Source organism: Lissotriton vulgaris, chromosome 9, assembly GCF_964263255.1.
Source record: "Lissotriton vulgaris chromosome 9, aLisVul1.2, whole genome shotgun sequence".
Classification (NCBI taxonomy): domain Eukaryota; kingdom Metazoa; phylum Chordata; class Amphibia; order Caudata; family Salamandridae; genus Lissotriton; species Lissotriton vulgaris.
In genome coordinates, this window is record NC_141697.1 from 1,233,151,612 (window position 1) to 1,233,168,913 (window position 17,302).

At 48.4% G+C, this 17,302-nt stretch overlaps 1 protein-coding gene across 1 annotated transcript in view; it reads right to left on the minus strand.

The window, feature by feature from the left end:
* The window catches only part of BRPF1 (bromodomain and PHD finger containing 1), a 214,595-nt gene that overhangs the window by 128,085 nt on the left and 69,208 nt on the right, over positions 1–17,302 (minus strand). Inside the window, exons 4-5 of the mRNA XM_086939380.1 lie at positions 12,903–13,059; positions 11,990–12,088 (exon numbers count right to left, since the gene is read on the minus strand). Coding sequence (XP_086795506.1) covers positions 11,990–12,088; positions 12,903–13,059 — 256 coding nt within the window. The remainder of the gene's footprint in view (positions 1–11,989; positions 12,089–12,902; positions 13,060–17,302) is intronic.

The following is a 17,302-nucleotide window of genomic DNA, read 5'->3' on the forward strand; positions in this document are numbered from 1 at the left end:
AGTTCAAAATTCTTAGGACGATGCCAGAGAGGGCTCAGGTGTCGTTTGTTTTTTATCTCTGTGGTTTCAGCAGTAGAGTGCCGGAGCTTCTAGAAGATCTGGAGCCACCAGAAAGTTCAAGCTTCTGAGCAAGGCAAACTGGGGGTTTTGAAGTGTAGGGCTTTGTGGGCCATGCAGGCAATTCTGAGCAAAATGTTAGCTTCGTAGGGGAGCCGGTTAAGAAATTTCAAATTAGGGGTGATGTGGTTTTTACTTTTTGATCAAGTGAGGAGTTGTGCAGTCAAGTTGAGGGAGGCCTTTAAGGGAGCAGTTTTCTATTTGGGCAAACCGCCTTTGAATCACTAGGGTTTGGACGGCAGAGTTAAAGTCCTTCGGGGGTAGGGACGTTTTTTATTTTCTTACGATGCTCATTTGGTGGCAGCACTGATGTGCCTTTGCATGTTAAGGTTCTTATTAAGAGTTGGTCACAGTGATTTTGCTGAGTCTATGACCTGTTACGTAATGGCTGGGACGATTAGGAGAAATTGATTTTTGGGCGTGTTTAGTTTGAAGTGGTTGCATGCCCCCCAATTTTTTTTTTTTTTTTTTATAATGTTAAGTTGAGGGCTCTGATGTCTTTAAAGTAGGGGACTTTCAGGAATAGTTGTGTGTCATCGGCATGCCTGTTATAGTGGATGTTGGATGATCTCAGAATAGTTGTTAGCATGAACAGGTTAAAGAGTAGGTGAGAGAGAGGAACGCTGTTGGACCCCCAAGGTGACCGAAGCAGACTTGGAGACTGATTAACCTTGACTTTGAGTTCTGTTTTAGAGAAACGGGGTGAACCAGTTTAGGACGATCCCAGACAGTCCCATCCTACGTTCCTATAGGTCAACTATGTATTCATGCTTAACCGTATTGAATGCGGAGGATAGGTCAAGGAGGAAAAGTAGCCAAGATTTGTTTTGTCCCAACATTTTTTTCACATCTTCCACTATATGTGTGAGTAACGATTCGGTGCTATGCCCCAGCGGAAGCAGGATTGGAATTGGTTAAGACAACGGAATTGACGAACGTGGTAACAGAGTTGGATGTGTACACATTTTTACGAGTTGGAATGTTGGAGATGGGGCGGAAGTTATTTAGCTCTGTGTGATCAGCTGTAGGCTTTTTTAGGATAAGACTAAGAAATCTCGGATTGTGCCTTGAAGTAAAGAGTGGTTAACGATCTTGGTCAAAGTGGGAGTATAGATAGTTTGATCTCACTGAAGAAGTTAGGGGGTAGCAGGTTATTTAAGTGGTTGAGGGTTTCAGATCTGCTAGAATTTTGAGAATGGCATTTTCCTTAAAGGTTATAAAAGAGATCCATGAAGCGTTGTTTTTGAGTAAGTGCGCCGGTAGACCAGAAGGGACAGAAATCTGGGAAGGGGAGGATCTTGAGTGAGGTGAGAGATGACGGTGCTCCAGTGCCCTTAGCAAACCAGATCTAATTTTCCATCTTCTCCAGGAAGGAGGCGACAAATTCTTCACAGTTTGGTAGTGGATTTGATCCAACTGGGAAAGGGTTGGGTAGTCCAGTTGATTGAAGTTTAATGAGCTCAAATATTTTTGGGGGTCGGTTTCTAGCTTGATCAAAATGAATTCCTCAATTATCTCATATGCCTGAGGTGCTCAAGGGAGGGCGAGGATCTTCACTTTCATTACGCTAGTCGCAAACTATGTCTTTCAGTATTAAAGCTACCAGTTTACCATGGTTTAGAGTCTTTGGTAGACAGTCTTTTTAGCTCTAAGGGTGTGAACAAGTCTAGAATGTTCTTCATGGAGCAGGTGTAGTGCTCATGAAGCATGAGGAGGTTATTTCTGAGGGATGTCAGTTTATTGAGGTAAATGCCATTCATTATTGTTTTCCAAATTTTGGATTTTGTTAATTGAGCAGATTTTGTTCTCACAGATTCCGAAATGAAGAATGTGATGCAATGGTGGTCAGATCAGCCACACGGAAGAATAGATTCCAATTGAATAGAGTTGGCTTTGGCGATTAGATCTAAGGTCGCTCCCATGTCATGCGAAGGGCTGTCGCGGAATTGTATCAGGATGAGATCAGCGAGGAAGGATTTAAAGTGGTTACATATAGGGTTGTTCAGATCGTTCCAATGGATGTTGAAGTCTCCAAGGAAGATTTGGGCTCGAAGGATGGGTGGAGGGGAGCTATAGAGCAGTTTAAGAGGGTTTGCTAGGGTGGATAGGGGGGTTCAGATTTCAGCAGTGTCATTGGTTGAGGCAAGGTAAGAGGGGGTGCTAAAGACATGTTGTTGGGTAGGATAAGGGGCTTGGACTGCAGCAGTGTCATTGGTTAAGGCATGGAGGGGGTTTGAGGGCCAGAGGGGGAGAGGAAATTATTCCCTTGATTGTGTATTCAAAAATTAAAACAAACATTTACAATGCAATGGGTCTTGCAATTACATTGTTTTGAGCTATTGGAGTTGTAAATGTTATTGGTTTTTTTTGGCCTTAGTGAAACAGTAATCGAATGGTGTAATGTTAAATGAGTTTAGAAGAAAGAAAACGAGAAGCTGCGACCTCGGAGGGTTGTTGTGGGCAGGAATTGACAGTTGTCAGAGGGGTGAAGTGGTGTGGGGAAGGCCACTGGGACATTAACATCGGCACTGCGAGTGTGAAAAAATGAGGCATACACAGGTTTTTTAGTGTAAAAGAACATTTGCCAATACAAAAGCAGCACACATTTCAGATGCTGACGGCTGATATCAGCACAGACCCTCCACCGTTAACTGCTGCATTTGAGCGGTAAACCTGCAGCCTTATACCCTGAGAACAATAATTTGCTCATGCCATTTTCAGTTTAAGGAAGAAAGTTAGTTTCAGGCGCTGGAAATGGTTTGTTTGTTCAAGCCTAGAACTGTGTGGTGGTATCATAATGTGAAGAACTGTAGTTATATGGATTGATTCGTTTTCATTCTTTGGTTTGCTATATTTTCTCTTCCCAGAATCTTGTGACTGAAAACGCAGGCATTGTGTGGCATAGAGTAAAGTACCTCCATGATCTCACACTTTGTCCCAGAGAGAAAAAGTAGAGGGGGCAGGCACAGCTAAGGCTAGGTGGGGTGGGGTGGGGCTGCTGATAGAGCTTGCACTGCGAAGGAGGGGGGGCAGTGGTGGATGGTGTTAGAGGGCTGCCCTGTGCCTTTAAGCGGAGACACACCCATCTGTTATTGATGCTGCGGGAGGGCCGGGGTTCTTTCTTCCTCCTGCCATTCCAGCCACTCCTGGCATCATCCCTCAGCCTGCTGTCCGCACTGCACTGCCCTCCCTCGCAGCCCCTTCACGATGCCCCCTCTGCCCACTTAAGGCCTCACCATGACCGGGGTAGCGGCTGCACTGGCCAAGGAGCGGGCTTTGGATGGCGGCCTGGGCACCAAAGAGCAGGCGGTCAACATGAGAGGGTGATGGAGAGAGAGGGGCAAGCAAGAAGAACGGACGACGAGAAGGAGCATTTAAATAAACAACTCTGAAAGGATGCACAGAATGCCAATGTTTGCCACCCAAAGAAAGTTCAACTAAGAAAAAGATCAACTCCATAAACGCATGTGTTGTCAATGCTTGCACGAAGTTGAAAGCATGCGTGACTAACACAACAATGAATGTTCTGCCTTTCCCAAGATACAATGTATGTATGTATGTATAGGCATTTATATAGCGCACTACTTACCCGGAGGGTCCCAAGGCGCTTCGACCGCTGCGAAACCCTTCCTGGCTTCCCTGAGAGATGGTCCCTTAATGGGTATCTCCAGGGTGAGACCAGGCATCCCCGGCGGTCTGGTGGGGCCGTTAGTGAAGATGAGGCAAGCTAATGCCCAGAGTTGCAGAGTGTGATCGCTGATCAGAGTGGGCACCGAGGCGAGAGAATTATCGAGTCCGCTGACCCTGGTCAGAAGTTTCTTTTCCAAGGTCTGTTGTTGGCACAGCAAAGTTATTTGTGCCATAGCACTGATTTACAACTCGCATTTACAACGCAACGCAGGAAGGAAGACAAAACTAGAAGTAAAGCGCACAGCATAACACCACTCCTGTTGCTCAACTGAAAGCTAGGCAAATTGCTCACTCTCCCAGAGCCTAAAAATGAATGCGTCCATCTGTAATGCACCACTTATGAAAAGCGCTCCGATAACTGCGGGTCGGGTTCGTGCTATTCACAACAGCAGAAAAACTAGCCATTAAGCAAAGCCAAACAAGTGACCATTACTTTAAAATGCAAATATTTTAGGAGCATTGTTATATTATGTTGACTTTATAACATTTTAATGCGGTCAATTAAAGCTATACAAATGGTGTTATGGGTCTTTTGGGATACAATACTTCTCTAGAGCAGCCTTCAGTTTCAAAGCAGGTCACTACACAAATCTATAGGATAAAATGCTGAACTCACTTGAACTCATCAGACTTGAGGAAGCCCAACCCACTGAGCTAGCCACATAGACCGAGCGGAGATGAAGATCTGCGCAGAATAATAAATCATCGTTTTTCATGCGGCTCCAAGGGGCTCCCCGAAGCCTTCAAGAATGTCCTGGGCGCCTCCACTTGTAATCCAGGCCAATGACGTGCGGTGCACGAGCCATGATGGATGGGTGCCTCGGGACACGTGCTCCCAGGCATGAAATTCACCATATTCGGTTTACAAGGAAAACATGAGTTTGCCTTTGACTCTGTTGACAACATACAAACGCATTCTCTTCTTGCCCGTCCCCTCCGGCGTCGAGGAGTCCGAGCTCTCACGGTCCAGGCTTTCTTTCCATTTCCAAAATGACAGGTTTATTTACTTGTAGTACACAGATAATAGCAATTTATTAAATCTATGTGTACAACTGTAGCCTTTTATTGGCGCCTCTCATTTGGTGCAGCTCTCGTGGCGCCATGGGCCGCTCCCGGATCCTATGCGCGACTCAAAATTGTGTATTCAGCTGTAGCAGAGTTTTTGCACAACAGTAGTGACGAGATTTACCTAAACTTTAATGCGGATACTCGTGAGATGCACCATATTGGTGCTGGTTGTAAGGGTGGGGGTGTGTGCGCATCTGGTACTACCCAACGCCAACTAACATATCCCATAGTGGCGTTGAACATTTGCCTGCAAAATTACTGCGCCAAAATGTGTTGCAAATGCACCGTCGGCGTAATGGTGTGGAATGAGCGCAAACGCCCCCAACACTCACAGCAAAGTCAAGTGAGGTAGCGCAAAGCCGGCCCGGCTTTCGGTTTAATCCCAACGCCAAGTGAAACCAGACACAAGTGCACTTCGGGCATGTCTGGAGTCGCAAACTCCGAACCGGAGCAGATGCAGTCACAGCAATGCTTTGGGCATCTGCTCCATGGTGTAGATATGTTGACGCATCTTTGCTATGTTGGTCATTGCTCTAATTACGTCTTTGCTTAAGAGGTTGCACACCACGCAGTGCAGCATCGGATGCTGGAGTCGCCAGCACACTAAAGAATAAAGAACGAGTGGTGCGCACGCGAGAGACATCTGGTTTCAATTATCGCGCACGTGTCTGGGCAGGATAATTGAAACCACATGGCCTACGGTGCAGTAACAGACACCAATAGGCCTTGGGCGGAGCAATGCGCCCGCCTTTGAGCCTATTGCGTGCGGTCTTTGAAAAATACTTGCACGCAAAGGCCAATCACAGAAGCCATAAGGAAAAGCACACGCACGAGCATGTGCGATTCTAGGCTCCGTTTTCAAACCCCACACAAAAGGGCTCTCGGTGCGCGAACCCTAAAAACAGTCTATCCATCTTGGATTTTCTCAAGTTCCTTTTCTGGTTTAACCTGTACAAACTCTTCTCCAGTTCAGATGGTGGCATAAAAAGTATGCAATTAATTTGACTTGGTGTGTAGGAAACTGGGTTTTTGTTGCAGTAGTCCCCCACACAAACACACTTTTTGCCTAGTGTTTGATGCAACTTTGACTGAAGTCGGCTGGGTTTCTGCTAACCAGGTCCGCAGCGACAGTTTTCTTTCCCCAAGATAACTCGCCCCAATTGACCAGCCCTTTAGCACCACTGTAAGCCCCCAGTAGGTTGCACCTCTGGTACCTAGGGCATAGGTTCTAAAGAAAGTGCCTAAGTGCTGCAAAATATCTTCTGTCACTCTAGGGGGACCCAGCACCAAACTCATACAGATTGCCAGTGCAGGCTGCGTGACACGGTGCTCTTAAATGTGAAAACGCGGCATTGCAATGTGTGCCATGTCCTCTAACACTGCATGTAATATTTTTAAGTCACCCCTACAGCAGACCTTGCTGCCCTAAGGAAGGGAGCATTATATTACATGTAAGGACATATCTGCATGAGCCGCTATGCCCATGTGCTGGTCAGTTCAACTACTGATAGTACAAGGGAACAGGGAAGCATTCTTAAGGTAGGTACTGGGCACTGGTCAAAACAAGTTTCCCACCTACATAGTGGCTTCAGTGAAACCTGTGGTGGCTGGTATCAAACATCTCGTACTAATAAACTCACACTGATTTCATTGATGGATTTATAAATACAAGCACCTAGAGGGTACCTTAGAGGTACTCCCTGAACTCTACTAGCCTTTGAGTGTGCTGGCTGACTGGTGCAGTCCAGCCTGCACCACCGACGAGTGTCTGACCCAGAGCAGAACTCTCAGAGGACAAACAATGCCTGCTCCAGAGAGATGTGCATTCATCTCCACGTCCAGGAAGTCTGGCAAGTCTGCATATCAAGGCAGAAGATATCAAAGGCCTATGCTGCCTTTCATATGAGACCCAGGTCTTTTCCAAACAGGGAGATACCACTCACTGCCCTGGGCCCATCTCGCACCCGGACACCCCAGTAAGTGGGAACTGAAAAGGAATTTCAGGGGTGTGAACAATGAGACACTTGCACGATTGATGTCCAGTCTTAGGCCCCCCCGATGAGGGACACCGACACGGCTGCCCTTGACCTTTTTAATACTATTGCGAGCGCCGTGGATTCTCTGGCCCTGGTCAAGCAGCATTACTCCGCCAGGAAACGACCCTCTGCTCCCTGGTACTCAGATTCCCTAAGACAGGGTTGCAGGAAGCAAGAGAGACTCTGGAGGTCTCGCCTTGACCCGAAGGAAAAAGAAAAACACAAAAGTCTGCTAAAGGGGTACAAAATTGCGGTCATGGAGGGAAAGAAAGCACACTTTGCTAAGTTGACTGCCTCTCTTAGCTCCCCTAGGGAACTCCAGTCACCCGATCCCATAGTGGCAACCCAGGAACTGTGTGATCAGATCTCCTCTTTCTTTTACACTAAGATAATGGATATTTACACCGGTCCAGAAGCCCTCAACTTAGATTTAGAGGCTTCACCCCCTCCGGTGGTACCCCCATTGGAACGGCAGGTTAATGGACCTTGTAGTAATTTCTCTAACTTTCCCCGTCTCACATTTGAACAACTGAGTCGGCTTTTGAATAAGCTTAAATCGGGGTCCCCTCTGGGCCCCTGTCCTCTGAAGATTCTCAAAGAGTGCAGGGAAGTAGTGCTGCCTCCTCTTCTGGAGGTGATGAACTTGGCAATCTCCGAAGGGGTTTTCCCAATCTCATGGAAAATGGCGATTGTCAAGCCCCTTCTTAAGAAGGCTATCCTAGATCGCGGGATCTTGAAGAATTTCCGCCCCATATCCCTGCTTCCTGCCCCCGCTAAGATGTTCGAGGCCCATCTCAATCACCATCTGAGTGCCTTCCTGGATAGGTCTAGACTGCTGAACTCCTGTCAGCACGGCTTCCGGAGGGCACATAGCACTGAGTCTGCCCTTACAGTGGTTATCAATAACATCCGCGCTAACTTCGACAGTGGCCAGACTACCCTTCTGGTACTGCTCGACCTTACAGCTGCATTTGATACCCTGTCCCCCTCCATTCTGGCTACTCGCCTTAGCGAGATGGGTGTGGATGGACCAGCACTGACCGTCTTGACATCCTTGCTTAATCAGCGAAAACAAAGAGTCAAGCTGGGTGACTTCCTCTCCCCCGTTAGGCCTGTGCAGTGTGGGGTTCCTCAGGGCTTGCCCTTGAGCCCCACACTTTTTAACATCTATGTGGCCCCACTTGCCAGGCTTGTAAGATCGTTCGGGCTGGAAGTTCTGTCTTACGCTTAGTGGAGTGGTGTGGCTCACTGGTTAGAGGCGGCAGACCCGAGAGCAGAGGACGGCCAGGGACCAGGGTTCACTTCCAGACGCGGCAGGGTCGTGGACCAGGGTCAGCGGACTCGATAATTCTCATCTCGGTGCCTACTCTAACCAGGGATCACACTCGGCAACTCTGGGCATTAGCTTGCCTCATCTCCACAACGGCCCCCCACATACGCCGGGGATGCCTGGTTTCACCTTGGCGATACCCAGTAAGGACGGGTTCCCCAGCGGTCTACTGCGCAGAGATACTCCTTCGGGAGTCGATTCTAGTGCATTACAAACCCACAAACTCACGCTGACGACACCAAGATTATGGTCTCCCTTTCTCAATCAGTGAACATCACGGCCCTTAATTTCAGAAATTGCATGGAAGCAGTTGCGTGCTGGATGATTAAGAACTTCCTGAAATTAAATGGGGAGAAAACCGAAGTTCTTATCTTCGGAGGTAAACAGGAGATCTGGTCGATGGACTGGTGGCCTTCTGCTCTCGGAGCCTGCCCCATGCCCTCGCAATCTGCCCGCAACTTGGGTGTAATCTTGGACACCACGCTCTTCTTTGACAAGCAAGTCAGTAGGACGGTCTCAACCTGTTGTGGTGTTATACGAATCTTGAGAAAGAGCACACACTACCTTTCCCCCGAAGCACGAAAACAGGTCACGGTGGCTCTCATCTCCTCAAGGTTGGATTATTGCAATGCACTATATCTAGGAATAAACAAAAGGTTGGTCCAATGCCTACAAATAGTGCAGAATGCGGCAGCCAGGTTTGTTGTTGACGCCCCCAGACGCTCATGTGGCTCCTCAATTAGGAAAGATTTGCACTGGCTCCCTATGCGGACCCGGATAAACTTCAAGGTCCTATGCCTCACTCGTTGTGCTTTGCATGGGTCTGGAGTCGAAGATATCAGGTCCCTTGTGTCCTTCTATGCTCCAGGTAGGGCTCTCCGCTCTGCCAATAAGAACCTTTTGCTTGGCCCCAGAGTCGCTAAGGCTAGATGGGGAGTGAGGGCTTTTTTCTCCCTCGCTCCAAGACTGTGGAATATGCTTCCAGCTGAGCTCAAGGGCTAAACTTCCCTGGCACTCTTCCGCAAAGCATTAAAGACCTGGCTCTTCTCAGAAGCCTACTTGTAGTCGGCGCACTTTCCTACATCCTTAACAGCTGTTCCATCTTTTTATGCGCCTTGATGCCCTTGGGCTAAGTTGCGGTTAATAAATCCTCACTCACTCACTCACAGGCGGGAACATTAGCTATGCAGGAGGCATACTGCACTGCCAGGCTGGACATTTCTCTAGGGTGAATAGCCTGAAGTTAACACAAACTTAAAAAATCCACCATTTTGTGTGTGGTGGAATTAGGAACACTGGGACAGCGTGATGCCCACGCCCCAAAGGAAGTGGTCATCTAAGGGGATGTAATGACCCCAGGGGTAAGTAGCCCATTGGCAACTTCCCCTCACTCCTCTTAACACCCCTACATTGAGTATTTAGGGGAACCCTTGATACTAGGGCTTCAGATTTCAACAGACACAAAAGGAGGAGACAAAGAAGACTGCTAATCAAAGTACCGAGGAGTACAACTGACTCGGCGATAAACCCTGCCAGCTGCATCTAACCCTCGTGGAGCAACCAACTCGTCCTGCCGCTGTGCAGACTCCAAGAAACCCAGAGTGCTGCCAGTACTTTGCCAATTGCCAAAGAAACTCCCTTGGAGTAGAGGAGCTACACCCCTGCAGCCACAGGCACTAAAGAAGCAACGCCCGGTACACCGACCTGCTGCCTAAGGGGACTACCGATACAGCAGGTGCCCAGGAAGAGGTAACTGGGCTCCTACAGGTGATATCGGTCTCCTCTTTAAGTGTGGTTACGCTAGTACCGACCAAAGCCACACAACAATAATACCTGGGGTACTGGACCTCTTGCAGCAATCAAGGCTTGTTGCAACCAGACCAGACACCAACACCAACGCTGAGGAAAACAGCCTGCATGTTGAAGGACTTTAGGGACAGCGAGCTGTCCTGTTTGTACCTTTTCTACAGAACAAAGACAAAGAAGTTAGACTTTGGCTGTCGCCACCAGACACCTCAAAGTACCTCTGCACCAGCCCGAGTTCAAGGAGGTGACAGTGCGAACGGGCTTCTCAGACCCACAAGAGGTAAGCCCACCCTTGGGTTTACCCTGACTGGACTTCCAGTCGCAATCTGCAGACTCTTTTCGCAGGCCCCCTCTAAGGGCGTATGACTCCAGCACAGAACCAGACGCCAAAAGACACCACTGCACGCATGCCCTACAGCCCGGGGAGAAGTGGACCAACGGTGCACCCCCCCCCCCCTTTCCAAAGCATCTCAAGGGTGGAGCCCCCTGTTGGTTCCCCCAGACTGGTCCCCCAGTCCCAGCCTCTTCCGAACTAACCATTCCCCATTGAAGTGAATGGGGCACCTGTTATCATAACACACCTCTGCATCCGGACGTCACAGTGCCTCCCGAGGTGACCAGTTGGTGTGGCCATGGACCTTTCCCAATACTCACCTTAAGTACTGAAGTACAGTGCCGTAAGTTGCTGTTAAGTGCCTGAATGTAGTAATTGTTTTTCTCCCATAGGATAGCATTACCGCTTCCAAAAACTGCACGGTCAACTTTAGAAAACTGTGAAAATTCATAACTCCAAAAGGTACTTACCTGATGAGCTTGGTATCTACATTCAAATAAAATGATGTGTTATTTTTATGAATTGATGTTGGATTTCTTTATTGAGTGTGCATCTCATTTACTGCCTTTGTGTGTGCAATAAATGCTTAACACTGCTCTCTGATCTGCCCAACTGCTCGCCCACACTACCATAAAAGAGAGCATTTAGGGTGTCATTTGTGCCCCTGTAATTCCTTTGGGGTTTGCCTGGACTCTTTACACCGTGCACCTATTTTTGTTCCACTATATAAGGAGCCAGCTTCCTGCATTGCTAAGATGGAGTTCTGTGACAGCCATTGGGAGGATTGATTACTTTATCCTCAAAGTCACTTAGTCTGTGGAAAAAGATTGTCTTAATCACCAATATCTCACAAAATGATGTCACACTTGAGCGAGCACTCAAAGTGCAGAACAATGAATGGAGCAATCAGAAAATAGAGGTCCCAGTGAGCACTGGAGAAGCAAAGCTGTCGACTCGCCTCTCACTCATCATCCTGTGATGCAGAGGGGACTGGGCACTGCCAGTAGGTTTGACCATATATTTATATAGTGTATGGTGGACACCACCTTGGAGTGGAAAATTGAAAGAAAAATAAAAGAAAACGCCTATGTAGGGGCATTACAAAGAAAGACGCGGTCCCATGGCAAATGTTTGCTGCTGGGCCCCCAAGTTCAAAATAGTTCATTTGCGAGGTCTACACTTTATACGAGCAAGTGGCAAGCTCACAACAATTACAAGTCCACTCCGCTATGGGGTTACACAAGACCACTGGGAGGGTGTTCACTTGCAGAACAGATTCATCACCAAAACACCGAAAAAAGGAGACTACAGCAGCAGGGTGCAGGTCACAGTTACTTTCTTGATGACACCAGACACAAGAATCAAACCAGTACATCTGTAAAAGGGAACTGGAACTCTACAACATCTGAACAGTAAATATTCTATTCTTAAGTTTTTAATTATACCTTACATTTTAAGAATAAGCTCTGCTTGACTACACACTGACAAGTACTCATGCCAACATTATAAATCAAAGTACTTGCGCTTCCAAGAAACATTCCCTACAAGTACAAAACAGGTCATCACAGCCTATGCCTTTACAAGGAAATGAAGTCTGTGATGATTTACCTCTTTGCTAGGATCAGACGTTTCTTCGTTGGCTTTGGCAATTGTTCCCCAAAGAAGATCATCCTCGTCGTCTGCTCCAGGAATCAGCCACTTCATCTCCTGTAGAAGCACAAGACCAATAATATTTGACACGAATAGGGATCTTACTTCTTTGCAATGTAACATGACAGTGGAAAAGAACAAGACATATTGGGGGTGTCCAACATTTAAGCATATGGGATAGATCAACCCCCGGTGCAAGCTTGGGCTTTGACCCTTCATGTTTTGAGTAAGAATATAGTTACTACTCATGCAGGGAATAGTGGGGCGACTGGGCTGAATGAGAATTCGAATCCTGAGGAGGACTACTCTACTACCTTCATTTACATTTAAGTACACTACAGCAGTTGTTATCATCATAAAAAAACATTAAGAGGCAGTTACCCTGAAAGGATCTTAAGATGGGACCCCATCCGGGCATGATCTACAAATCGCAGAATAGACCCTACACACTTCTTTTGTACTTGTGCTTTTCTCTAAATTGAGATTTTCTTGATCTGCAAAAGCAAAGCAATTTGGGGGAAGTGGAGAAGCAGAGGTCAATAATTTTAGATAAAGCATCGTTATGACAGCGATTGCTGCTTCTTTTGTGGTCTATCTGGTATGGAAGTAGTGATCCTGAAGGTTGTCGGTTATAGCCATCTACTTTGCTCTGATATTCCATTCCTAATTGTTAGCGAAAGGGGGTACACCCGTACACGGAGACCCATTGGATCGTTTCGGTGTTATTCTCAAAACCTTGGTGATGGTTTCAAATTAACATCACTTGTGACGGAGTATGGTCTCCGTATGACAAATCCAAACAGGGTCCGCATTTTTATTAGCTCTGATACACAAGCGCAAGAAAAGCCATGCCACAGTACAGGCAACCTACCTGGTCGCAGTTTCTTTGGGACTGCAGGTGTGTTTGCAGCCGTCGCAACAAAGGCACCCCATTTCGAGACTGTCTCTTTAGTGTCCAGTAACTGTGCAACCTCTGCATGAATTGGCTCTTCCGCTGGATAGATAACCGGTTTGTAATCTTACTGAGCCTAGGGAAAATGAGAAACAGAAAGATTCAGCCACAGCAGCTCCCAGAAAAGTGTGTATAAAAATCTCCCGTCACCAGAGTTCTCAAAGCCATACTGCAAATCACTTGTGAATCAAAGACAATATTCTAATCTTGACTATCTTTGTACAGTACCCTTACTTTCCGTACCTCTCCGTGAATGAATACAAGCCTAGATGCAAGGAAAAAACAGTAACTTGCATAAATGAAATGCTGAACAGCAAACGCTACAAGTACTCTTCTTTACACCATGTGGAAAGGAAAGCACTCTGGAGTGCTTCGATGTGGCAGCAACGCAAGTCCTGCAGGCTGGCCTACGACTGGCAAATTATTTAAAACCCAAGTAAATAATTAATTAGTGTGATTAATCCACTAAAGGAAAGCTCCCAGGATATCGGGCATGCTGTGCAGACCTGCAGAATTATTCATAAAAGCAGAGCAAACAAACTGCTAGTTCAATGAGAGGAGATCGTGCTAAGCTTGGAAAGAAATCTTTTTACAGCGGATATTTGAGGGGCACAGACCCAGAGCTACAATTAAATACTTGAGAAACTAAAAACAAATGTTCCGCGAAACACTTTCATGAATTACATTTATAACGAAGCACCATAGGAATAAGTTTGATTACTTGAAGGTTGATATTTTACACCATCGTGGCTTTAAATTTTGCAAATCTGATGGGCACCATAAGACCTGCTCAATGGGGAACCTGCTGGAGATGGAAAGAAAGCAGAGAAAGCCGGCACATTGGTGGAGTCCTGCTCATAGGTACACCTGGACACGGTATCACTTCTCTCAGTATGTTGGACGCACCTAGACGTGCGCTGCAGAGGAGCAGGCACCCAACTGGACCAAAAGATTTAAAAGAACAAGGAGTAAACTCGCTTGAACACCAGATGTACTTTCTAAGCAGGAGGGAAGTTCTTCACTCCAGGTTTATTTTCTGAGACTAAGGAGACTGTCATTTAGTGTGCTGAACAGCTCCAGGGATGGTCAACGGGGCTCAGCCCGCAATGCATGGATTGGTGGAAGGATAGAGAGCCTAGATCATGCTGGGCGCTCGAGGACCATGAGAAGGGGGAATTACAGAAGGATACAGAGTCTGGAGCGTAATAGGCAGCTTCAAGGACTGACAGAGGGGCTCAGCCTATACCCCAGGTATTTGAAGAAGCATACAGAGCCTGGAACGCGCTTAACAGCTCCAGGAAGGGCCAGAGAGACTCAGTCTACAACACAGCGATTGGGAAAAGGAACTAGAGAGCCTTGAGCGAGGGGATGTTCCAGGGACCATCAGAAGAGACCCCTGCCCCACAGGGACTGACGAAAGGATACAGAGTCTGGCACATACTTAACTGCTCTTGGAACTGTCAGCAGGGCTCAGCCTCACTGCAGGAGTTGGTGGAAGGATACAGAGAGCCCAGAACATGTGGGCGGCTACAGGGACTATCAGAGGGGCGTATCCAGTACCACAGGGATTGCCAGAAGGATACAGAGTCTGGAGCATGCTAGGCGGCTTCAGGGACGGCCAGTGGGGCTCAGCCTGCACCGCAGGGCTTGGTGGAAGGATACAGAGCCTGTAGCATGCTATGAGGCTCTCGGGAACTTACGGAGGGGCTCAGTCTGCAACTCAGGAAATGGTGGAAGGATATAGAGAGCATTGAGTGTGCATGAAGCTACAGGGGCCATCAGTGGTCTGCACCCTCCCCCCACAGGGATTGATAGAAGGAGAAGAGTCTAGAGCTGGCTAGGCAGCTTCAGGGACTTACAGAGGTGCTCAGCCTGCACCACAAGGATTGGTGGAAGGATATAGAGAGCCCAGAGCATGCCCGGCACTCCAGGGCCCATCAGAGGGGCGCACCTTGCACCACAGGAAATGTCATAAGGATACAGAGTCTGTAGCATGCTTGGTGGCTTCAGGGACTGAGTGTTGGGCTCAGCCTTCAACCCCGGAATTGGTGGAAGGATATCAAGAGCCTAGAGCGGGGTAGGTGGCTCCATGGACAGCCAGTGGGTTTCATCATGCACCACAGCTATTGGTGGAAGGATATAGAGAGCCTTGAGCGTGCTGAGCCCTTCAGGGACCATCCGAGCAGAGCCCCCTGCCACACAGGGACTGACGAAAGGATACAGAGTCTGGAGTGTGCTTAACAGCTCCAGAGACGGCCAGCGGGGCTCAGCCTGCACCACAGCGATTGCTGGATAGAGAGCCTAGATCATGCTGAGTGGCTCCAGGGACTATCAGAGAGGCGCACCCTGCACCACAGGGATTGACAGAGAGATACTGAGTCGAGACGAGAACATATTAGGAGGCTCCAGGGACGGCCAGTGGGGCTCAGCCTGCATCACGGCGATTGTTGGAAGGATATAAAGAGCCTTGAGCGTTCTGAGCCATTCAGGGACCATCAGAGGCGAGTACTCTGCCCCACACGGACTGACGGATAGATACAGAGTCTGGAGCGTGCTTAACAGCTCCAGAGATGACCAGCGGGGCTCAGCCTGCACCACAGCGATTGCTGAAAGGATATAGAGAGCCTAAATCGTGCTGAGTGGCTCCAGGGACTATCAGAGAGGCGCACCCTGCACCACAGGGATTGACAGAGAGATACTGAGTCGGGAGCATGCAAGGAGGCTCCAGAAACAGCCAGTGCGGCTCAGCCTGTACCACAGGCATTGGTGAAAGGATATAGAGAGCCTTGAGAGTGCTGGGCACTTCAGGGAATATCAACGGGTGCACCCTGCACCAAAGGGACTGGCAGGATACAGAATCTGAGGGTGCTTAACAGCTCCAAGGACAGCCTGTGGGGCTCAGCCTGCATCTCAGGGATTGGTTAAAGGATATAGAGAGCCTAGAACATGCAGGTGGCTCCAGGGACTATCAGAGCACACATCCTGCACCACAGGGACTGACAAAGATACTGGAGCATGCTTGGCGGCTCCAGGGACAGCCAATGGGGCTCACCCTGCACCAAGGGATTGGTGGAAAGATAGAGAGCGCCTTGAGTGTGCGGGTGGCTCCAGGGACTATCAGAGGAGTGCACTTTGCACCACAGGAATTGACAGAAAGATACAGACTCTGGAGAGTGCTTAACATCTCCAGGGACGGTCAGTGGGGCTCAGTCTACACCACAGGGATTGGGGGACGGCTATAGAGAGCCTAAAACATGCTGTGTGGCTCCATGAGCAGGAAGTGGGGTCCAGCCTATACCAAGGGATTGGTGGAAGGATATAGAGAGCCTCGAGTGTGCTGGGCGCACCAGGGACCATCAACAGGTGCACTCTGCACCATAGGGATTGGCAGAAAAATACAGAATTGGAGCGTGCTGAACAGCTACAGCGATGGCCTGCGGGGCTCAGCATGTATCGCAGGGATTGGTGGAAGGGTATAGAGAGCCTAACACATTCTGGGTGGCTACAGGGACTATCAGAGGCGCATCCTGCACCACTGGGATTGACAGAAGGATACAGAGTCTGGAGTTTGCTAGACGGCTTCAGGGGCTGACAATGGGCCTCAGTTTGAACCATAGGGATTGGTGGAAGGATATAGAGAGGCTATAGTGTGCGGAACGCTCCAGGTACTATCAACGGGGTTGCTACCTGCACCACAGGGATATACGGAAGGGTAAGGAGTATGGAGTGTACTAGGCAGCATCAGGGACTGACAGAGGGGTTCAGCCTGCACCGCAGGGATTAGTGAAAGGATACAGATAGCCTAGAGCGTGCTTGGCACTTCAGGGACATCAAAGGAACTCCACCAGCACCACAGGTATTGACAAAAGAATAGAGTCTGGAGCGTGCTAGGCGGCTTCAGGGTCGGCCATTAGGGATCAACCTTCACCACAGGGATTGGTGGAGGATACAGAGAGCCTAGAGCATACAGGTGTCTCCAGGGACTATCAGAGGGTGTACCCTGAACCACAGGGAGTAACGCAAGCATACAGAGTCTGGCGCATGCCTAACAGCTGCAGGAACAGCCTGTGGGGCTCAGCCTGCACCGCAAGTATTTAAAGAAGGATACAGAGTCTGGAGCATGCTTGGGCGTTTCAGGGACTGACAGTGGAACTCATCCTGCACTACAGGGAGTGGCGGAAGGATATAGAGAGGTTAGAACATGATGGGCGGTGCCAGTGAAAAGACACCAAATGCAATTGCTCCTATTTTGTACTAGTGAAATTCATTCTGCTTTCACTGCGTGTGCAGGGTCATTGGGCCGCGGAGGTGAATAGTTT